Raw genomic sequence first — 24,207 nt, 5'->3', positions numbered from 1 at the left:
CTTGATAAAGTGCACTTGCAGGTAGAATAACAATTTCAAAGAGGACATTGAGATATGCAGAGAAGGTCAAATCAGTGTTTCTGTTTGTATATATGTATTAAAGGACAAGAACATTTTGTTATTATTTTCTAAAGAATAGCTGAAAAGCCTCATGCAATACAAAAGCTCAGCTTCCAAGAAACATCAAGACAACAAAGAACAATAAAACCTATCAGCCCTGTTTCATCGCTGTAGATATTGTGATTCATTTTCTCCTATTTATTTTAAATTTCATTTTTAAATGCAATTAAAATGCGCTAAATATTTTAACCTGGTAGGGGAAACAAATAATGAAGATCATAAAAATACAATTCTTTAATGACTTGCCTAGAAGAGCAGAAAACTTGGGGAATAAACCAAGGGTTCTGTACAACCCAGCTTCAGGGTCCTAACCTGAACACCATCCTGCGGAAAGTAATCATTATATGCAAAGCAGTATCATTTATCACCTTTGTAAAGGTGGAGAAATAATATCAAGCATTTGGAATTAACCTAACCCTTCAGCACGTTAAATGGTCAGACTAACGATATTCCATAGCAATTTTATACTATGAACACAAGATCTGTTTTCAGCTTTTTCACAGCATTTGAGCAGAATACCAGCTACTTCAAATTAGATGCATAGAAATGCATGTATGATCCAATTAAGTTAACGTGTTGTGAACAGATTTACAGCCTATATAATTTTACATAGACAGTCTGGAATTGAGAGTTAACGTATGACAAAGCAGAAAATATCCAGGAATTGACTAATACAACAATGCCAGAAGTTGGCTCACAAGCTAACAGAGCTGCCGTGAGCTGTCTGCGATCCTGTATTTATACGAAGAACTTCAAGCACATGCTTTCTGATAAATCACAAAACAGGACAGGTTCCTCTGCATTGGGTGTCAAAGCATGGCTTCAGAAAAGCACAACTTGACTTTGAAGCTCAAAAGACTGGGATAAGCAGTGAAAAGAGATGAACTTTCTACTCTCAAATTAGGATTTTTCTTAGTGCATTTAAGTCTAACTACTCAATCTCACATTTAAGAAATTGCACACCAGCTTGACTATTTAAACTGCTGAGCGTGCAGCAGCTTGCATTTAGTTTTACTGGAGGTGGGAAAAACTACATGTTCTGGACAGTCAGGCTTTGGGTTTCCTCACGAGAGACTCAGGAGGCTAAACATTGTTTAAATATTTTGACTGTGGGATGTTGGCCCTCAGAGCATATCCTGCCAGACGAATGGGAGTGTTGGCATTTTTTCCAACCCAAAAAGAAGTTTTCCGTATTTGAAGAACTAGAATTTCAGAAAATAGGAAAAGTTTTTCTGTCCAAAGGCAAAGAATTCTCTGATTTGAGAGCTCACACTGATGTATCCCCACTATAACGGAGAAGTATTTTATAACTACGGCCAAAGTAGCATACAAATGAAAATAACATCCTGTAGGTAACTTTGTTTCTTAAGATTACTTTAGAATTTCAGAGCTAAAATTAGTAGAAACAGTTGAAAGCAGTTACACTGAGAAAGAAACGAAACTCTTTCACACAAATCCTACAGTGGTAGAATACCAATTTTTTGAAGAAGAAAAAAGTAAACAAAGTAAATCACCCAATTTGATTGGTTTCTCAGCATAATAAAGTGCTGAAGCAGCACAGTGGAGGATTTGCTGGACAATTTTCTACACTGAAACTGTCAATTCATTCCACAGCTTAGCACTGATGGATATTATGGATTGGTATGGATTGCACTGCTCCAACCATCTGAAAGGTCACTCGACAAACACAGCAGGAGTGACCTATTGTTCTTGCCATTGACAATCAGACTGCCGTTTTGACAAGTCTTTAAACTATCACAAATCTTTTCTTCAAGTATTACATCGAAATGTTTATCTTTGCTTTGTGGCACAATTAAAAGCTGGCATCTTAGGAGTTCACTGAAGCAGTCTTAATATCTCCTTTGGCTCACACTTGCAAAGCCATGGAAGCCTGAGAATCTAATAGTGAATGGATCACCCCTGACATCTGTCAACTATACCACTGAGTATAATCTTTTCAGTTCCATTTTCAGATCAGAAGGTGAAAAGAACCCAAGCTATTATCCCCAGTGTACAAATATGTTGGACTACTTCCCTTTCTCACCAAAAGACCACTGTTTCAGCTGAAAAATGAAGCTTCACTGCTCCAAAAAATCATGGCCAATAAAAAGTGATGGGTTGAAACTATGACCTATTACTTTATGGAGGAAGAAGAAAACCATACAAAGATGTACTATCAAAAAATAAGCAAGTAACTCTTGTGTTCTATTTTGGTATTTAATTTTGTATGCACAAGTTAAGAGTGGATTAAAAAACCCCACCTAAATCATAATTTTAGGTTTATAATCTTAAATGTGATAATTGCTGCAAGAAGGATACTTCACAAATGAATTTGTCTAACACTCAGCCTGTCAGAAAGATATATTTCATGCCTACCTTTAGCTCCAACTTCCTCTCTATTTAAAATAAAGAACTTTAAAAAAGCATAAAGATCTAAACACAAAGTCATAGAATCACTTAGGTTGGAAAAGTTCTTCAAGATCCTCAAGTCCAACCATAAAATATCAAAGATTGGTTGTGAAATCAATTTCCTGAGTACTTACAGACTACAATCACCTCTCAAACAGGAGTGATTTTAGACTGACATAGATTAAAGATCTGACTAGGAATAGTTCCAGCCCCTTTACTCCATTGTATGATTATAACATGCATGTACAGTTATGTATAAATGTGTAGCATACACCTAACCCATTTATTAATACTATTTATTTAATGCAAACAGCCGGTAAGATTTTCGGTACAAAGGACGCTTTGTACCAGTAACAGGACGCTTACTAAAGAAATGTTCCTTAAAAGGACATTAAAATTTCTCTTCTGTGCAGTGATAGTTAACAAACGTCCCTTTCTCTATCCTCTCTCCCCCAAGAAAAAAAATACAATTACAGCAACATTCATGAAAACAACTCCTTACTGAAACTCTCGGCTACACTGATCCAATTGCTCTCTAAGGCCACTTTATGTACTAAATAATGGTTGTGGGAAATACTGGTATGTAACAGATTCCTCAACTGCTGTAGAAAGCTTTCACTGTTCCTGCAGAGTGGACAAGTCCATTTTTAGCATGTGGAATTTCCTGAACAGGTTTTGTTATTCTTATAAAATTCCAGAACATATAAATTTTGTTTTGCAAAATACAGGCTTTTCATTTTGCTCTTACATTTCAGATAGACCTATTCAAACCAAACAAGTTTAACAACAACAATAACAACAAAAATTAAACCAGTATATTTTGGAGTTGAAATGCTGAGGAGGGCGAAACCACTGAACCAAAATCCGTTTGCTGCAGATTGAATGCAACGTAATCCTGGTACAAACGGAATTTTTCTTTAGTTCAACTCAATCAGCTAATTCTCTTTAATAATCAACTCATTCTAGATTAGGAACAGAAAAAAAGCATGAAAGCTTATTCTCTTTTTCTCTATGACTTTGGAGAAGATGACATCTAGTTGTACTCAAACTGCTAAGAATGTAGTGAGGAGTTACCAGTTAAGTTTTCAGAATACAGATAGTACATGCTTTGTGTAATGAGCTGGTTACCATTAAAAACTAAAATTATTTTGATAAACTTATATTTTTTAATTCAAACCATTTGAAGTAGTTTCATCTAACTCATTGCGAATTTTTTCTCATCGTTTCTGAGCATTTCTAACAGCATCCCAATGTTTAGCTAAAAGCATCTTGCCCCAAAGTTACTAAAATTGTAATAATCTAGTATATAAGAAAAGTACTTTTTGTCCTCCTGGTATCAAAAATGGTAAAGCTGAACAAATCTATGCTAAATTATATTTGTGTATATGGAGTCCTCTAGGACCAAGAACCTTTGGACAAATGACCTTCTTCAGCAAGTTTCATTGAGGAATAATAGACATAATTTGGGGAAAACCCCATCAGTGGGGACTAGCTAGGAAGAAAACCACATAAGATGACACAGTGAAGAATCTACATGCTGTGAAGACTGAAAGTCACAACATCTCCCATTACATTGACCTGTGAAAGCTCTAAGCTCTTAGAGAATTTGAGCCAAATAAGCCTGAATGGTCAAGGGAGATGGTGTCATTAAGACACTTGGATGTAAAGGTGCCTCCCAGACTGATGTGAGTTAAAACACCTGGGGGAAGTAGCGCTTAGCTGCGGAAAAACTAACTTCTATTGCTTCACATAGCATTCATAGGCAGGAACCAAGAGGTGTGGTTAAACTAGGGTATCCCATCAATTTCTGGTAGACTGGTTTCAAAAACACAGAAGGAGACTCCTGAGTGCCCCCTTGGCAAAATCAAATAGGAACGTAACCTAACTGAAGGACTAAGGCATGATCTAGACAAAAAACTGTAAGAATACTCTAATAACTGGCTTTCTCCTGGAGCAGGTTCTTGAGAATAGCGAGCCTGCTACAAGAACGACTCAACAAAGATGAGCATTACAGGAGAACAACTGAAAAGGGTAATGGCAAAAGCAGTTTAAAACTGGTTAATTAAATCCAAAGCATTGGTCATTAAATAATGATTAACAGTGGTTATTGACACACGGACAAGTTAACAGAAGTATGAGGACCTCAAATCATTTGGGACTTTCCTTAAGGCAAGTATTCAAAATCTCCCCCAAAGTCTTTTCTAAACTCTAGAGCTGAGTATCTTTAGAAAGTGAATAAAATTTAACATTAAAATGGCAAAAATAAAACTCAGGATGGGACATGATAGCAATGCAAGGATCTGTTAACATAACTCTCATCCCCACTATGTCCTCACAAGGTGAGCCCTTTCCTTCAGCACCTCTCATTCCAGTAACTAAGCAACTTTTATTTTCTGCAGGGTCATCTGAGTCCTTATGAAATATATTCCTTCCATTATCTCTGAGGAGTGCGTGTTTGTTCCCTACTTTTTGAGAAGTTTCTGTCTCTGATGTTTGCAGGCTGCTGAGCCTCAGTTTTCACTCTGCTCTCTTCTGCCTGTCCCTCCATGCACCGTATAAAATCTCTTCCCCCCACATGGCATCCTTTCTTCGTGCTCCCATCTTTCTCAAGTGTAGCCCCTGGGAGAAGGCGAACAAGAAGCTGTCTCTGATACCCAGCCACATGCATTTCAAAGCAACATGGTGGTAAAACCAAGAATCCTCCACAATCCTATTGCCTTCAATCCCATTAATAAATTTGAGACAGTCAAAAGAATCAATCCATGCTACAGAAGTTTGTGTCTCAGTTTCTCTATAATGCTGGGCAGAGGTTTGTAAGCCCATCCTACAAATTCCTAATTTCTCACAGAAGATGAGTTGGGATTGCTAACCAAATATAATATCATTCTCACAGGGGGGAAAGGATGTAAAAGTGCCCACATCGTTCTAAAGTCCCAAATGTTCCTGTAATAAAATGTGTACTACTAGGAGAAAAAAAGCTGTCTTTTGAAAGTATTGTATTAAATGTCAAATTCATTAGTGACATGACCTGAAATCATTAGGTCTTCCTTTCTAAACTAGCTGCATATGTGATGGTTGGATTCCTATATGTGTTATTTTCAGATCAAAATGAAACCACAGAGAAAATATTGTGCTTTATTATTGTGTGTCATTTTTTGAAAGAATGACTCAGGCATTGATATTTAGGCTACTTTCAAGTCAAATATTTAAAGCCCACATCCTAACCATAAGCACACTTACTGACATATTGGAAGGTCACTGGAACATGAGAAGATAGAGAGAGGTCTAAGCAAAAGACCTACAAACTAAATATCTTCCGCATTGGAGGAAAGGCAACTGTAAGAAAATGGAACTGTTTTCTTGTATTTTCATCAAAGTACCGAACAGGTTCCAAACAGTTTCAGATGTATTAAAAAAAAAGGCCTGTGGCATTTTCCTCTTGTACATTCATATTTCATTAAGTGCAATGACTTTATCTTTTCTCCAGCTAAAAATGCCATTCAAATTGGCTGCTATACTTACTCTTTCACTGTCACAATATAGCCGTATTCTTTCTCCTCCAAAGACTTCACTTCAAGTTGCAAGTCTTGTCCCATACTTTTCTGAGGCTCTTTGTAGGAGTTTCCATCCTGCATTAAAGTGTTCTTAATCCAGTAGTGGATCTCACTCGGGTCTTTGGACTCAGATTCACTACTCTTTGCAGCTGTCAGTTCCCTTGAGAAAGTCTCACTTTTTACATTTTCCACACCAGCATTTATTTCTTCTGAGGAAGAAGAGTCAGTGTCTTCCGATTTCTTGGTTTCTGTCTTAGTAGATTCTTCAGGTATAAGGTCTTTAGGCATATTTTCAGGTAATGCATTCTCGTTCAAGAAGTTAACTAGTTTTGCAGTGTTCTCCTGTATTAAAAGAATATTACTATTTTTAAAATTAAACACAGGAATGTTATACTGAACCAAACTTGGACATAATCTTTTCAAACTCATATTGATATGGTAGAGTCTATTCATACAAATGTTGCATGGTAATTTTCTTAATTTCTATATGCTGCCAGACTATGTAAGAACATAATATTTATTCAGTAATAATAAAAGAGCATTAAATTATGCCACTGTATTTTTCAACAGTTTTAATAAGGGCAAAGAAATTCTATAGTTAACAGTTACATTCTTCTTCAAATATCACAGAATCCAGATAGCCTTTTCTGTCTTGAACAGCTAGAAAAAAATGCTGGTGGTATTTTCACAGTGTTCATTTTCATGTGTCTGTGTGTTTAAATATTGATGAGAATAAAAGTTTGCTATCAAGTAAGCTAATGAAAAGGAGAAATAATAGAAATATCCATCAATGTGCCTAAGTGTTAGGACTGGAAACATGCATACCGCTTGGTTCTCACGAGTCATAACACAGGAAAGGGAACAGATATTATGTGACAAATTATATTTCACTTATTCATCTCTAGAAATTGTGACAAACTGTTTGTGAGTGAGCCACTAAGCTAAACATATGATCACAGAAAAAAATCTGTCTAATAAACCGAAACAATAAGCAAGTGAGCAAAAGTCAAAACACATGCCTGGAACAATTCATTAGTTAGTTTCATTACATAAGTTTATTGCAGCCAAGCATTTGGGAGGAAATGATGGCTAATGGGCACTTTGTGCTCTGTGTCACAATATATTTTTTTCTATCACATTCCCTATTCAAACTGTCAGTAAGAAACCTATACATGGTTTCTCTAAGTCTACTGTGAATGTAGCGCTTCATTCCTTGAAGAATTTCATGTGTGTGGTTAAAGCTCCTGCCACATTGTCCACTTGTGTGTTTTCCTTGCTTGGTAGAAGGGCAGCTACTAAAGAGATTTTACTGTGAACACAAGAGGCTTTGCCCATTTATGAATCTTAGCTGTTAGCTCTTGATGGAGTATATAGTAGGAGAAGTTTCACGGCTGTTTTTAAGAATATTTCTTTGAGATTTTTCTGTTCCATGCAACCCAGAAAAAGAAAGATGAATATACCCCCCAAATGGCTGAATATTGGACATAAGTCTACAGGATATGATTCAAAGCTCATGAGGAATATTGTAAAAGTAATCTGGATTAAAATCCCAAATTTGGTGTTACCACCTAGGCTATGAGATGTAATCCCTAGTGCTTTTGAAATACCTCTGATATTCAACGATTTGGAAGAATTAACGGTAAAGTGAAGAATGACAGATCCCATGAAAGGAGAGGGAATTTCGAACCCTCCCACAAACACATGCCCTCAGAGTGAATATGTTTACTCATCTTCTTCTGAAAAACAGAGAGATTTTCTGAGCAAGGATGCTTACGTTCCCCAGAACTAAAAGCCAAAGGACAGGTCAAAGAAGAAGGGTGTTTTCAAGAACACCTCAATACTCAAAATTTACTAACCTGAGCAAAAGCCTGAATTTGTCTGAACTTTGGGATCTGTTATGAATTCTGTCTATTCATGAATGATAGAAAGGCAAAACAGGACTTGATTTTGGTTTTTTGAACTCCAAAACTCATTTTGGTTAAGGTTTAAATAAATGTTCATTTAATATTTCAAAGCATCAACAACAATATGCCTCTGCTGTGATATTGAATTATATCCACACAAAACACAAAACAAGTCTTATATTTCAGAAGTGTGTTTTTAACCTTCACTGCATATAAACCTGATATTCTGAGATGGAATACTTGTTTTTTTAAAATACTGGTACTCTACCTCTTTATCAATTCTGGCACTGGCTTCACGCACTCCATTGTCTGTAGGATATGAAAAGCACAGATACGTAGTTATGAAGAGAAAACATCATATATGAAATAAACACTGCTTATAGGCTGCTTTGTAGTGGTGGCCTTTTCATGCAATTTAAACATTAAGACATCAAAGCTGAAAGGGCAGAGTAAAGAGCACTGTATAATTCAGTATTGTTATTCTAAGCCCACTTCGATAGCAAATTAATGCAAGATCAATAGGCAGAGTACTTCAAGAGCCAATGTAATAGTGTTATTTTGCTAATTAAGTGTCCAATCTTCATATCAGTTTATCAATATATAAGAAAAAAAGCAATAAAATGGCTCTAGCTAGCTGAATGGACATTTACGTTAAAGAAAAAGGAAACATATACATGCCTCATATGCATTTTGGTGGAACATGACTTATTTCAATTGATATTGTCTACCAAAACCATGTAACAGTTTAACTACAGTGATGATATGCAGTCACATCATTAACCTCAGTCAAATAATGCTGGCTTTTTGGTTTATGAACTGAGTCTTATTCATTTCTCCCAGCATGATTCAAGACAAACCCTCAAGTCTGCTCATTTTAATCTACAAAAAGAATTGGCAATTAAAATAACCAGAGTATCCCTATCTAGTAAGGATTTCAGTATATCACCATGAAAAAAGACAGTAAGTTAAAATCACTGTTTATGACTTATAGCATATTGTGCTGGTTTTGGCTGGGGTAGAGTTAATTTTCTTTATAGTAGCTAGCATGGGACTGTGTTTTGGATTTGTGCTGAAAACAGTGTTGATAACACAGGGATGTTTTCGTTATTGCTGAGCAGTGCTTACCCAGAGCCAAGGCCTTCTCTGCTTCTCACCCCACCCCACCAGCGAGCAGGCTGGGGGGGCACAAGGAGTTGGGAGGGGACACAGCTGGGACAGCTGACCCCCACTGACCCAAGGGATACCCCAGACCATATGGCGTCATGCTCAGTGTATAAAGCTGGGGGAAGAAGAAGGAAGGGGGGACGTTCGGAGTGATGGCGTTTGTCTTCCCAAGTCATGGTTAGGCGTGATGGAGCCCTGCTGTCCTGGAGATGGCTGAACACCTGCCTGCCCATGGGAAGTGGGGAATGAATTCCTTGGTTTGCTTTGCTTGCATGCACGGCTTTTGCTTTGACCATTAAACTGTCTTTATCTCAACCCACGAGTTTTCTCACTTTTACCCGTCCAATTCTCCCCCCATCCCACCGGGGGGGAGTGAGCAAGCAACTGTGTGGGGCTGAGCTGCCGGCTGGGGTGAAACCACGACACATATGTTTTTAGTGTCCTAGATACCATAACATTCCTAAAATAGAGAAGGGGTGAGTGGTAACTTATGTCTTACTGTGGTATCAACTCCTTAATGGCAATTACTGCAGCTCCTGAATCTGCATCACCAGGAAAACATGTGTCCAGACAGAAGCAAATAACCATAATAACTGTTTTATTTGCCTAAGCAGGAAAGGGAAAGTTTTCTACCTGTACCTAAGACTTTCTTCTGCAAGTAATTGTGGTACACTGAAGAATGATTATCTGTAAAACATAATTTTTATCCCCACATATCTTGAAAAACATTCTTGGAATATAATAATTTTTCTTTATCATTTTGCTTAAACATCTCATTTTCTTTCAAGAAAGGGAAATTAGACCACACATAAAGCAATTTGTATTTTAATATAATTGGGTATGTAAGTTTATCTTGTTTGTGAAGCTGGAAGGCCAAGGGTTCACAAACAGATGCATTTTTGGTAAATAAAGTACCTCTTGTAAAAAGAAACCAACAAAGCTAAAATTCTGCAGCCTTCAGGGAAAAATACAGAAATTTTCCTCTTGTCTTCTTTAAAACTGATTTTTAAAAGTCTAGCACTAATGTGAAACAATAAAGGAAAATTAGGGTAGCTATCTTTTGATGTACATAACTATTAGAATTAATACCTGGTATATTAACATTGTTTTCCATTAATTCATTCTGAACCTCTGCCCTTCCTTGAGAATCTCCTTTCTTTATTTGTGCTTCTGTTTTGTTGTCTTTAGTTTTTCCAGCACCCTCTTCTGTTTCTTCCTGAATGCCAACGGTTTGAATTGCATTGGCGATAGTATCAGCAATCTCATCCAGTTCTGTTGAGCTGAGATTCTCCACATTCACTTGGTGTTTCTCTAGGTCCTTCAATACATCTTTAATAAGTGCCTCTGGATCACAAAACAACAGAAGCACAAGATTTAGCTGCATACATGAAGCATGTGTGCTTGTATCAGTAAGTATCTTTCATTTTTCCTAAAAGATATCTTTTCCTTCATGGAGAGTGTTTTCCAAAAGAGTGCATACACAGTCATGCTGCCATCTTTACAGAAAACACAGTAATATAAATGGATGTTAGAGTTTATAACAAGACAGCGCAAACAATGCTACTGTTTATTAGAGATCAGGTTTCTTTGGTAATTTGTTTTTTGCAAGGTAAATAGCTATATAGAGCTCTGGAAAAAAAAAAAAAAGTCAGATATTTTGTCTTTCAAAAGGCTCCTCTTCAGTCAGAAGTGGATATGGATATATGTCCATTACATACATGGATATGTAATGAACAAACCTTCCAAATTGTATTGATTTCTCTTGGAAAATATGTATTTTGTCAAAAGTGAACTTTACTGTTTTGGTTTGTCAGCTGTGAATGTTTTACCAGTCACATTGAGGAAAGAAATGTTAAGATGACATTCCAGGCCAGGAAAAGCAAATGGACTTACTTTTAGGGAAAACAAAACAAAACAAAAAAAACACCACAGAAAAGCCAAAACCAAACCAACAAAACAACCTTGATGTGAAAAAAGTTTTGAAGATGAGGAAATTCAAGGACAATGGATATTAAAGGTGAGTTAGATAATGTAGCATAACAGCTCTTCAGGGAAGGTACTTTTCGGACTGCATGTATCCTTCAGTACCATTCTGTGTAACTCTGAAAAACTCGGCCTAACGTCCCTTGGAGGATGAGATGCTAAATGTAGGGCTTAGTGTAGCATACCAAAACCATTTACAATCATGCCTCTGTTCTGCTTATTCATGCTGATCAGGAATTTAGCATACATATGCATATGCATGCAAGCAAGAAAACTCTTTCACATAGGTAGTATTGTGTTAGAGGAAGATATGGACTGCTTTCAAATCTCTGTTGAATGTATGGATTTATATATAAGCAGTTTGAAGGCAACATCCAATCTTTTTTCTTATGGTAACATTCTCCCTGTTAAGCCCTGTGGCTGGACATGTTCATTATCATCTGTAAACAAGACTTTGGGACCATGCTGTGAGCTTTCAGGCTTACATGAAAGTGAATTAAAAAGTAGGTGTACAAAGGGGAAAACACTACCGGAAAAAGGGCTAAAGAGAAGGTTTTGCTTTTCACAGCAAAGGAGGAAGAAGTAGTTAAGAGACTAGGAAAGAAGAAGAAGATGTAGTTAGAGACTCTTCTGCTCCAGGGAAGAGGCAGCAGAACACTTGTGATTTTGCAGGGAAACAAGAATCAAGGATTATTTGTCATTGGGAAAAAGAGGCCAAGACCTTGGACACGTCTGTCATTCTTTGGACCCCACAGTGTTAGCTGAAGAGGTTAGAACCTGCAGCTGACCATCAGCTTCTCAATGCCATTTCAAGGCAGAGATTAATTTCCTCTGACCTGACCCATAATTCACCAGCTAAGCTAACGCTGTTTTCCCTAAACTAATTAGTCAATATAAACCAAGATAACTTAAGCAGCTTAAATAGTAGGTTTACTGTGAGTCAGACGGGTTCGGCACATGGGGAAGGTGGTACTTTCATGTACTTGCTTTTCCAGGTTAAAAGGATACATCTTTCCAATAATGCCCCATGATGATGTTACAAAATTCTACTGATTTCATTATAATATTCAGCTGAGGTTGTATGCTGTGAACTTCTGAAATTTTCTTAAACATAGTTTTAAACACACTTAAGTGCTACTATCAATAAAAAAGATAAGTTAAATCTATGATGCTGCTTCAAACTATGGCAGCCAACAAAGATTATGGTACCATACTGAAATAGCAGAGTGCTTTCTACAGGAAAGAAAGTGTTCAGTAATGAGAGTCTAAGACTTAATCTCATGATCTATGCCAAACTCTCTGACTGAGATATCTGGAGGCAGCAAAATTAGGACTGAAGTTTGATGGAAGCTGCGTAACACTTCACAGAAATCTTTGAATACTTTCCTTTCCACATTTCATTGTATTGTATCCATCCCCTGTCATAAATTTAATAATATAGTAAAAGTATAATGACCAAATGCTTTTGTTTAGGAAGGTAATCTACAGGAGCAAATTGATCCAAACTGCAATAAAGTTTTCACTAGACTTGATCAAACTGAGTTCAAGAAACTTTTTCAAGAAACACAAGAGCTACCAGGAAGGTGGCCATTTGGAGAAGATGTTACACATAGCAGCAATGCAGGAAATTAAGCTGTAGGAAATACCAGCACTGCCAGATTACTGGAAAAGCCTTGTGTCTGCATAGGTATAATTTCTGTTCTTATGTTTCATAGAACTATTGGGCAATAACCTGACAGAAAAAACTGAATTATTGAAGCAGAGCTAATAAAGTCAGCAAAGAAAAGGCAGAATATATGTCAGTTCCAAATCAAACCTAAAACTTTTCAACTAAATGCATAAAGACACATTGCAAGGCACACCACAGTAAGAAAAAGTGTTCTTGGAACACTGTTTGATTACCTGACATCAGTGCACCTACAAAAAAATGAAAACTGTGATGACTTCAGTGACTTTTTTTTCAAGAGTGTTTGCCATTTATCCACTGATGTGAATAACCCATGATGTGTAGCAGCTAACAATCTATGAATGAGATTTTGAAGGGTTTTGCAACCATCTGGAATAATATTTACAAATGTTCATAATTATTTTTAGTGCAGACCAAGAATCCATCTCCGTATTTCTAAACCCCTTGTAAATCTGGAATGGTCTTAGAAAACATGTCTGTCAAGAATGAAAGGCTTCTAAGTCACACTAACATCATTCATTAATATTTAATTTTAGGCAAAAGAAAAGAGAACATGCCCAAAACAGCCAGCTGATTAGAGCCTGGAACATGAGTTTCCCACAATCCAGGTTACATTTCCTATTAAATGGTGCTGACTGCTTTAGGATCACTCACTCACTTTCCTACAATATTTTTGAAGCATTTTCTATTTGTTCAACTTCAGAACAGAAACCACATTTCTTTTCCCTTGACTTAGAACCCTTGCTTTCTAGCCATAACACATTGAGGAGAATGTCATTCAGTTACTGTGATTTTCAAGTTATTAGGAAACATCTTACCAAGAAATTGGATTTATGAAAAAAATTCAAAAACACTTACATGCCTAGTAGCACCATTTTTTCAAAATTTGGACTCTCAGATTCTCAAGTTTACTCAGCATTAATGTTAATTAAAGTCCTGACAGTTTATCTATTTTCTGAGAAGGGGACCAAGATTCTTAAAATGCTTCAAAAGAGTGGTTAGTAACACTATGACGTTTTTAGCAAAATGCACAGGGAGGTGTTTCAAGCAAATTCCAGCAAACAGAACAGCATAAAAGCAATTGTGTCATTGACTAAAAGTTGTACAATGTTCATTCATTTATGATAAAAAAGCTAGTTCAAATTACACAAATTCAGCAGCAGATTCAAGTCAAAAGTAGCTCAAAATTCTGATTTGAAAAATCAGCAACCTGAGGTTTCTAAGCTGAAAGCAAGTTTTGAACCTCAGAAAAATAATTTGCTTCTGCATTTGCCTGTTACATTTTATTCAAGCTAGTCATGGGCCATTACATCAATATTTGAAGACAAATCTTAAAAGGGAATTATATTTCAGGACATATATGATTAAAAGAGTAGCACTACTAGATTTTTGTTTATTTCTGTTGTTTCCCAGCCACCTGTCAAGACGAACTAATGATCTACTCAACAACACACAGTCAATATCGCCTTGTCATTTCCATTCCATTTCATTTTTTCCAAACTAACTTTTTTCCGTACCTATTATCTTAGCCAAGTCTTACCTCTCCAGTCCACTTCCACAGGTTCACAGTCAATAACAAAGCAGTCTCAATCTCAAACAAAATGGAAATGGGGGAACAGGGCAGGGAATCACATGAGAAAACATATGGCTACAGGCCCTACTCCAGATAATACTAAGAGGCTCACTGCAGGTCCTCCTAATTCATTAAATACATGTGTTTCAGAGGAGCCTCCTGCTCCTGTGATGCTGCTATTTCTGCCCTGGTCAATGCCACCTGGGCACAGTTCATCAAACAAACTCCTAAATACTTGTGTCAACATGAGAAAAACTTAAGCATTATATGTTACCTTTACTGAACAACTGCAAGTGTGACTTAAAATGTCAGGGACCAAAGACGATAACCAAAGCTAGTAAGTATGAAGAACATCATGTTTTCAGTACACTAGGAGGAACAGTCACCAAAATGTCTGTAACAGCCTGGTGAAATGGAAGTCTACACAAAGAGATTTGCTAATTTCATGAGGTTACTGATATGATGTTAATACATGCCCATGTTAAATATGGATGCTTCCACTTCTTGTTATGGCACCTCTCCATGTTTGTATATCATTTGCATATTATTGGACAAGGCTGATACACAAATAAATATCAGTGCATCTATTTACAAACACCTTTGGGTAATTAAAGGAAATTATGATTAATTTATTAAAATCAGAAAATATTGTTGGAGAAAGACCAAAAAGCAGATGGGTACAGCAATGGCATATCACTTAAGTAGCACATGTACTCGAACATGCATGTACCTGTGCACAGCCTTTATACTCTCCCACTGACCCCTTCTAAATAGAATCGGCAATGCTTACCCATGATTCACAGGGCTTGTACTGCAAACCAGACTTCTCCCTTAGCTCCGGCTTCTGAACTGAAGAAGGCACGTTGCCTTTCACAGTTGCCTCGGAACCGTGATGACAGTAAAGGCACATATATCTTAGATGATGCAATTTTTAATATCAGCTTCACGAGTAGAATTCCCCTAGTCGGTAACAAGAGGAGCTTGCCTGACAGCCTAATGGTACGGCAGCAGTAACTTTGCTAGCAGTCCCACAGGGTGGTCTGTCTTCTTCTACCCCAACACCCTACTGACCACACATTAGCTATCCTCAGCAGCTGGGCACCACATGGACTGGTGACCACAGCTTTGCAAGACAGAGAACGTACAAAAATATTTTTGCTTTACAAACATGGAAGTTTGTTATTTTTTGAAAAAAAGACATCTGAATTACTAATTTTGTGACCTTTCCAAAGCAACAGAGAGATGTATTCTGTAATATTTAATACACCAAAAATAAATAGACTAGAACAAATCACTTAAAACTGAGCCAAATGCTAAATACGGCTGGTGCAGAAGGCAGATTAACCATTCCACTATAGCACAGTGACTACAAAGGCAGTACCCACGCACATCATGCTACTCCTAGAGGTAACAGTTTCCAAATCTGATAGAAAAATAGCTCCGCATTTCCTTCTCTTGTATTTCTCCCTCAGGGTGCATTGTTAGCTAATTTACCTGCCACTGTTTTGCAGCAATTCTCAGTGTTAATCTGCTCAGTACCTTCTGGATTGTTCTCCCAGTCAAGTTCCTTTGTCTAATCCTGTATCAGATGCAGCAGAGAACTGAGCTCATGTGACTGTACCCCATGCTTTCCAGTTCCTGAACAGTTCTGTGGTTTAGAGAGTGCAAGAGCATAACAACCCACAAGCATACAAAAATCCTGAAGCACCAGAGAGGTTGAAGAAAGGTTAAAAGCAGAAAGAGATGGCGTGGTCAGCCTGGCAAATCTGAATCCAAACCACCATCATTCCAATGGACAGCATTTTAAACAACGAATACACTGGGGTCTGTCCTCACCACTTCCTTATGAGACTGTTAAGTGGCTCAAAAATACAAAGGAAACTATTATTTCCTACTCAGACGATTCATAATTTTATGTCTATGCAACATTTAAAAGCTAATGCAATGGAAGAAGTTCCTACAGGGCACATTATGTATGTGAAGTCAAAGTAGCACAACCCAATGAATTGTGAAACATGTTATTCCCTCTAAGTGTTAAGCATTTTTTTCCCGGTTGGCTCCTACCAGGAAAGGTGAAGTGGAACAGCTGGAGGATAATGAAACCAGCATGTGCCTAGTTTGTTTTGAGTCTAGCAACAAAATTGTCTAACCTGTGCAAGAGACTTACTGTGCCACCTGGATTTGATTTTACATTATAGTTCGTTCCTTGAAACCTATTATCTCTGGGCACCATACCAAGAATGCTTTCACTTCTGAGCATCCTTTAGATTGCAAGCATTATCCTTCCTCTGCTGCAACTTTGACATTTCTGTGTGTTTGGTTTTAAAAAAAAAAAAACACACCAAAACAAATCAAAGAACATTAAACTCTATGGATGATAGTAAGTACAGAAGGGATTCAAAGGAACCCTCTTACCTATCACCAAAATCCATTGGGATAGTGGTGACTACAGTGTAACAGATGTAACTGCTTGGCAAATGGCTGAGGATCAATTCTTTCATTTTTCAGGAATTCTGAACCACCGGAATAACATCAATAGTTAGATTAGTTTAAACAAACAATAAAATGAATGACAGTTATTTTCTAAACTCTACCTGATCCCCAGCCATGCCGTGAAGACCCATCTTGTCTTACAAAGCAGCGCTTAAAGGGTATCACAGGGTCCCGTGAGATGTTATGCTCCATCTCCATTTAACTATTTTTCAAACTATCACATACAAAAGAAATCAGGATCGGGTCACTGTTAAACAGCATTAGCAAAAAAAGACTAAAATCCAGCAAATGGGTTGTTTGTTATAGAATGCCCAGCCCAAACTAGATGTAATCCCACTTTCCTGCAATATTCGGTGTCCACCTATCCACATAATTGACAGACTCCTCCCCTCTCTGTGTTCTGCACCAGAATTTATCTTAATGTTAATTTCTGTGTCTAACTTTGAATTTTACCCATGGTCCTTGAATTTCTAGTTAAATACAGAAAAATGGAACAAAACCAGGCATTTCTATATTACCTATATATAGCGTGGGATGCATGCATAAAAACAGATTTGATAGCAAAGATGTACCCGTAATTACGTGTTGTTTGTAAAATGCTTTGAAAATATAACAAGTTACATAAATGTTACATCTTACTGAGTGCCATATATTTCTGCATGCATATGGAAGGTGGGTTGAAGAATGTGGGTAGATGTTTGCCGGGAAAGAGTAGTTAGAACGGTGAACATTATTACTGAGAGTATTATGGTAGATACAAATATGCCATTAGTAGGAGATATATTAGAATGTCTACTTTTTTAAAATTTTTTTCTCAAAAATGCTCAGTGAACGTAAGGGAAACTTCAGAGAAGTTAAAATAAGTAAATATCGACTTTACCATCCACTACACTCAGAGGGTCCTTTGGATCATCCTGGGAAGCAGACTTACGATTCAGCATCTCAGGGGTTGGCCCCAGCACTCCAGACGCAGGTCTTGGCTGGAACATCTTCTTCATTTTAAAATCTGTTTTTCCTTTGGCAAAATTTCCATCAAAAGGACTGACTTGCGAAGGGTAGAATCTATCAGCATAAATGTGAGACCCTTTAGTCCTGCTCTGAGAGCTTTTATCATTGCTTTGTGCTGACAAGTTCCGAGTGATGTACGTATGCAGTGCTGCCATCAGAGTTTTTTGGTCAAGCCCCATTTCTGACTCTGGCGAGAACTTCTCTGGCTGAGGCTGGTTGAAGGTCCTTGCAAGGAGATTTTCCGTGTGCTGTTGATGGGATGTTGATGCATGGGCTAAAGGAGGTGCTCGCTCTTTGGGTTTTTGCATCATGTAGTACCTGATGGGATCATTATAGATGTAGCTCTAGAGAGAGTAGAAGGTGGAAAAAAGGACTGGGTCATTATTGCTTTGTGATGATTCTTGTTATGCAGGAATCACAGGCATAACCCTTAGTGTTTTACCACCCAGGAAAACAGTAATTAGAATCTGTAATGCATATGTAGATGGCAAACCTCAAACTGGTAAGTTTGCTTTAAGGAGGCACTATGACTTCGGTAGAAATTTTGTAAAACAGTTTATTAAATTATTAAAAAGCAAGAGAAAGAGATTAGAGAGAGAATGATACAGTTCAAACTTGATGTTAACTATGTATGCACTATTTGTATTCAGTCGGACAAAGAAAATTTAGTAAAGCCACTTTCCCTTTGGTTTTTACGAGACTTGTGAGAATAACTTTTTTTAAAGTTACTTACCAAAAACTAACAAGTCAAATAAAAAATGCCATTTTTTTAAAGAACACCAAGAAAATAAAACAAATCTTTTGTATATATGAAAAACCTTATTCTATTTTAAATGAAATCTCTTATTTTTTTCACTAAATTAAATCTCTAATCAATATGTCCTCTGACAGTATAAAGAAATGCAAACCCAGCATTTAAATTGGTTTTTAATTAGTTTATTATTTTCAGGTAAAACAACTCAGCAAATTAAACAAGAATGTAAAAAATGTTTCAATCAAACTAAAACCACATTTTTGTTGAAAAAGTGCTGGGAAAAAAGTGGAAAGGAGGGCTGGCACTAGAGTTTTCTGTTTTCAGTTTCGGATTTTCAAGGATGCACCACCTGGGAATCTAGTATTGCAAGACAACATTTATTTTTTTCATTGACCTTTTTTTTGTTGTTGTTGATGAAATTTAGTTTTGAGGACAAATTCTAAATTCCCCTTAAGGACTTTAGGCCTCTATCCAGCACATGAAACAATAAACTTATTAATTAGTATTACATTTACCATAATTTAATCCTAGAGATATTTTTCTTATGATCACAACCTGAACGCAGGACTTTTTGTTTTTGACAAACCGGTTCCACCCTCCTAAATCATTTAAAAAATATTTTTTCTTCACTCCCTGCTAAATACAAATTTGAACGGAGAGGTTTACTTATATTCAGAATTATTCCAATTAGATTCTTTGTTTATAGTTCCTTCAGAACACTGCTGAAGTTGCATCCCATACCATATACGTGTTGAAGAATGAGTCCTGCTTTTCAGCTGTGGTTGCTTGATTAAACTGTCATACAAACTACATTACAATGTGGGAAACTTAGGACAGGGATTATTTCAGCTCTCACTGCTATAAATGATAGTGGATCACTGGTGTCCCTGTGCACTGATAGCATAATGGTTTGGGACAGAAAGAGCTGCAAAATACATATAGAGTGCAGAGACTATACACCTCAGAGGATAACAATCAGTAGAATTTGGCCAGAAAAATCATTATTTATATATTTCCTAATGGACTTTGTAAAGGCAAAATAAGTAAGGCTGATGAGCTATTCCAGAGATGAATAAAAACTTTTAGATTTTATCTAGTTCTTTATTTATGGACAATAATTTTGCTCTCCATCTGAACAATTTTACTTCTTCTGATAACAGTCAGCTGATTTTATAATATATATTCATAAACCTTGTTTTCCAAGAGGGTTATCCTCCCCCTGAGAAATGACTGAAGAGGTTCATTCCATGATTCCATATCATGATTTGTAGATTTATGGCTTATGCAACTTTATTACAGAAAAAAAGGCACTTTGGATTTTTTGGCTTGTGATCCATCAGTGCAAGGCTTTTGACTTCTGCAGGTGGTCTTTAACATAGAAATGTGTTTTGTTAATGCCAAGAAATTGGGCTAGAGTAAGACAGTGTCAAAGAATATAGAGCTAGAGATCAAGCAGCTTTGTGTATGAAATATTTTAATGTCCCCTGGGAACTGTATCAAACAACAGCAATGTAGCTCTGGTTCAGTGCACCAGCTGCAGGGTATGCACTGCTCTGATCAACACCAAGAGGGGAGCCAGTTGTCAAAATACAAGTTGAACACTGTTTACATACTTAATAGCAAATCCTAGATGTGAAAAACTACTACTCGAGTGTATTTATCTCTCAATTTCAATGGGTCTTTGCATGGGGTAATTAACTCTCTAATGACACTTACTCCCTCGAAGGAACTGCAGAGGATGACACAAAGCAGTCCCAGACACACCAAGTAGTTTACAGAGAATTCATATAAACTGCCATTTGCCCTTCCCACCTCTGTACTCCCTACCTTGCCACCATTTGAAGACCTTCTGGGTACAAGGGAAGGAAGCACAGGGAGCTGGGAAAGGGAGAAACATGATGGGGGAAGAGGACATTCCCCGTTCAGCTGTGGAAAGACACTAAATCAGCTCAATGCAGCTTGTGAACTATACCCTAATTTGGATCTCTGTCCTACATCCAGCTGCCTCTTTTGCCTCTAAAGCTTTACTAATAAATCAAGTCTTAGGGGGAGCAAAACTGCTAGACACTCTCAAACCACTTGTGAAAGATTAGGGTCAGGAGATGTGGGCTGGCTTTTGATCAGCTATTTAACAAGTCCAAATATCCTTTAACATTAAGAGATCTGTGATTTCCTGCTCTTGCAGACAACAAGCACGCCAAGAAAGAAAACACAACAAAACCACCAAGTGATTGTACACAAATCGGATATAAGTAAGTGCCAGTCCTGGGCTCAGAGCTGCACCTCTATCAAGAAGGAGCTGTCTCTCAGCAGCTTGACAGGTCGCACTTCGGGTAGTAAGGGATGAAATATTAAAAGTTTTAATTAAAGTACATCACCGACAGCTCAGCTGTCTTCACAGGGCACTCAGATACCAGCCCATCTGATGTAGCTTAGTCCGACTTAATTAAAGGGATCTCACAGCTGTATGGCAATCCTCAACTTGGAGGAGAAAAAAATCCCCTTCCTTGCCACCCCCATCTCAAACAAAACACAGCACAAAAAACATATGTGCCAATTGAAATATGCAAGGTGAAATCCAAGTAAAATTGCAGCACAGATAAATACAAACCTAGACTATTGGTTTGTCTAAGTAGCACGGGGAAAAAAAATCTATTTTTTACAGAAAAAGATAGGACAAAAATATGTTATATGTAGTTTAGAATCCAGTGACAATTTACATCTTAAGTTATTAATAACAATTGCAGAGCACTGTGATAATCTTACTTGAAGCGTTTTTGCAAGCTGACCTCCTGAACATGGACATTGCTAGTTTGACTTACTTCAAGGTTAAATGGCATCATCCATGGTCAGTGAAAAGAAGAATCTGTAAATTCCCTTGCTGGTGTCTTTGGAGAAGCTGCTAACATTATGGAGAAGCAGAGGAAAACAGGGACCAGGAAAATTTTAAACAGAAAATGAGTTTCTGCATAGCTTAAACTGGATTTATATGAAGTACTGCCAGTAAGAGCAAAAAAAAAGACAAACATTAAATGAAATGTGTGGAACTAAGAAAGAATGCTCTAGTTACCATATAGATGGTCTATACTGAATAGGGTTAGAATACAAGTCCCTATTACTATCAAGGAAAAAAATGTTTTAATAGGTAAGTTACTGTTCAATTTTCTCATGTCACTGATACATCTTTAAAAAGTACTCTGAACTGCTAAAAAACTCAGTTGAAAAAAACCTTATTTCTCCATCTGCACAGGATTTCCCTCTCTTTCACCACCTTTCAAATAAGCTATCTCAATAATTCACACATTATCAAAAAACCCCACACACTAACCTTTCTGAAGATGGAACTGTTAGGGCAATGTCTCGTATGGTTTAGGTATGTAAGTAACTGACATTTTCTGCATGAAAGTTCACAGAAGGGCACATTAAATTACACCGTGCAGATGCACTGTGCAATCATCTATGGACTACACGTTTTCTTAAAAAAAAAAAAAAAAAAAAAAAAGAATTAGAAAACAGGGCAGCATTACATACGTACAACCCAAGGCACAAGCAAATGCTGTTCAATTTATCCACTAAGGGGTAGATTGATTTGAATGTTTCACCGAAATGCAGAAAGAATGGAATTAAATTTATGACAGAATACTTCCTTTCTTGAGGATATATTCACTAAATCTTGAAGGCATATAGAGCTAACAAAAAATCCCTTAGGAATGCCTAAAGAAGAAATCTTCCTCCCTCAATTTCATTTAGCTTTTTCTGTTTGATGCATTTTCAGATATTAATTCATGTTTGCTACCACCTAAATTTGGTTGGACCATGATTCCACCTACAATACTTAATTTACTGTGCCTATTTGAGATAGTGGCAGTATGCTTTCTGAAATTAGAAAATAAAACCACAAAACACTGGATCCAGGCTCTCCCTCACCAATCGTGGGATAAAATAAAAGTTTCCAAAGGCTACCAAAAAATGAAATGATCTCATACTTTAACTTGTGTGGAGTGAAAGAAGCTTAGCTTTTTCTACCAGAAGCAGTGTAGATAACTCTGCGACCCACACACACTTGCCTCATGTAAACTCACTACATGGGAAATACATGGACTCATGTGAACCCCTAACTAAACAGGAGCACAAGTGCCACTGCCTGCTCGCTAGATCAAAGTGTGGGCTGTGAATTTGTACACATCAATCTACCTTTACTTTGAGAGAAATCCAGCCAACAATGAAACCTGAGAGCCAAATGGATGTCATGGACTACAGTGCAAAAGTCCCTGGGGTGGAGGTGAGTAAGCAGTACAGCTGTGTCCTTAGAGCATCACAGCTAAAGTAGCCAGTCCTATGCTAACAAAGCCTTAATTCTTTCAGCTGATGAGCTGCTGTTTCCATACAGTGCTGCGCTGTCAGGAGGATATCTTAGCAGCCTTCCAGCTAGGTTCAAGCTAGCTGAAAGGGGGAACTTTGCTTTACAAGCCTCTGTGTGCTATAGACACGATGTTACACACTCTGCACCAAATTCAGTTTTAGGTTTGTCTGAAAATAATAGGTAAAGCCAATGAAAGAATTCAATTTTCTGAGCAATAGTGGAGCAAAAGCCTTTCTACCAGCTGAGAATGACCTTTTCACTTTCTATAGATAATGATATTATACCATGCAAGAAATCACTGCATGAAAACCAAGAACTTGGAAGACTAACTCAGCATCCAGAAACTGGTTAAGAGGCCAAACCAGTGCCTCCTGCATGATGGAATAGCATCAGGCCATGGTCTTTTGACAGATTCACAGGCTTAAGGCAACAGGCACCATTACACTAATCTCATCTGACCTATTATTTCAGTAATAATTTTCTGTAACTATCTCCTATTTTCTTTCTGAGAACTACAACGGCTTTGAAACCATTTAAGAACTACATCAGAGAAGTAAAGATGGCAAAGATTGTTAATTAACACCCTGTAGTTTGCTGTGTCAAAAGCTTGATCAAGCAAAAGGGGTCCTCTGAGTTTCCTTTGATCAAAACTAGAGATGACTTTGCTTCCTAATTCTGGTTGTGAAACTGCACTGTAACAGGATCGTCTGGGGTCTGACTGTGTACCATTCAATAATCTACACTGCTGTAATTTCAATTGACAGAGATTTGATTGTGACCAGCATATTCTACGACTCTTAAAAAAAACAACCCTCCAAAACAAAATAAAAGAGAGAGAGGATAAATACATTGGCTTCTTTCATGTATAAGTTACTATTTAAGAAATTAACTTTTAAGTCTCAGATGTTCCCAGCTGTTCTTGATCTCCTTTGGGATGATCTTAGCTGCATGTCTACCCTTCAAACTTCTCCAACAGGCTCTGCTGCATGAATATTTATCGTTAGTTGTCGTTTCTTGTACTGCTGAGGAACTCGCTAGCGTTAGTCTTCATAACTAACTGCTGGTTGTTCTCTCTGACAAATCTCCATCCTAGGGGTTAAAACAAAGTTTCCTTTGGTGTAGAAGGAGTGCTGGATGCTCTTTCCTTGGCATTCACCGTTAGCTCATCATAAACAAAAAATGTTAGTTTTACACA

At 37.3% G+C, this 24,207-nt stretch overlaps 1 protein-coding gene across 1 annotated transcript in view; it reads right to left on the bottom strand.

The window, feature by feature from the left end:
- Positions 1–24,207, bottom strand: part of PTPRN2 (protein tyrosine phosphatase receptor type N2) — a 664,954-nt gene that overhangs the window by 394,325 nt on the left and 246,422 nt on the right. The window contains exons 6-9 of the mRNA XM_030008997.2: positions 17,768–18,239; positions 10,241–10,495; positions 8,256–8,296; positions 6,052–6,425 (exon numbers count right to left, since the gene is read on the bottom strand). Of these exons, the coding sequence (XP_029864857.1) occupies positions 6,052–6,425; positions 8,256–8,296; positions 10,241–10,495; positions 17,768–18,239 (1,142 nt within the window). The remainder of the gene's footprint in view (positions 1–6,051; positions 6,426–8,255; positions 8,297–10,240; positions 10,496–17,767; positions 18,240–24,207) is intronic.

Source organism: Aquila chrysaetos, chromosome 3, assembly GCF_900496995.4.
Source record: "Aquila chrysaetos chrysaetos chromosome 3, bAquChr1.4, whole genome shotgun sequence".
Lineage (NCBI taxonomy): Eukaryota > Metazoa > Chordata > Aves > Accipitriformes > Accipitridae > Aquila > Aquila chrysaetos.
This window is presented reverse-complemented; position numbering and strand designations above follow the sequence as displayed.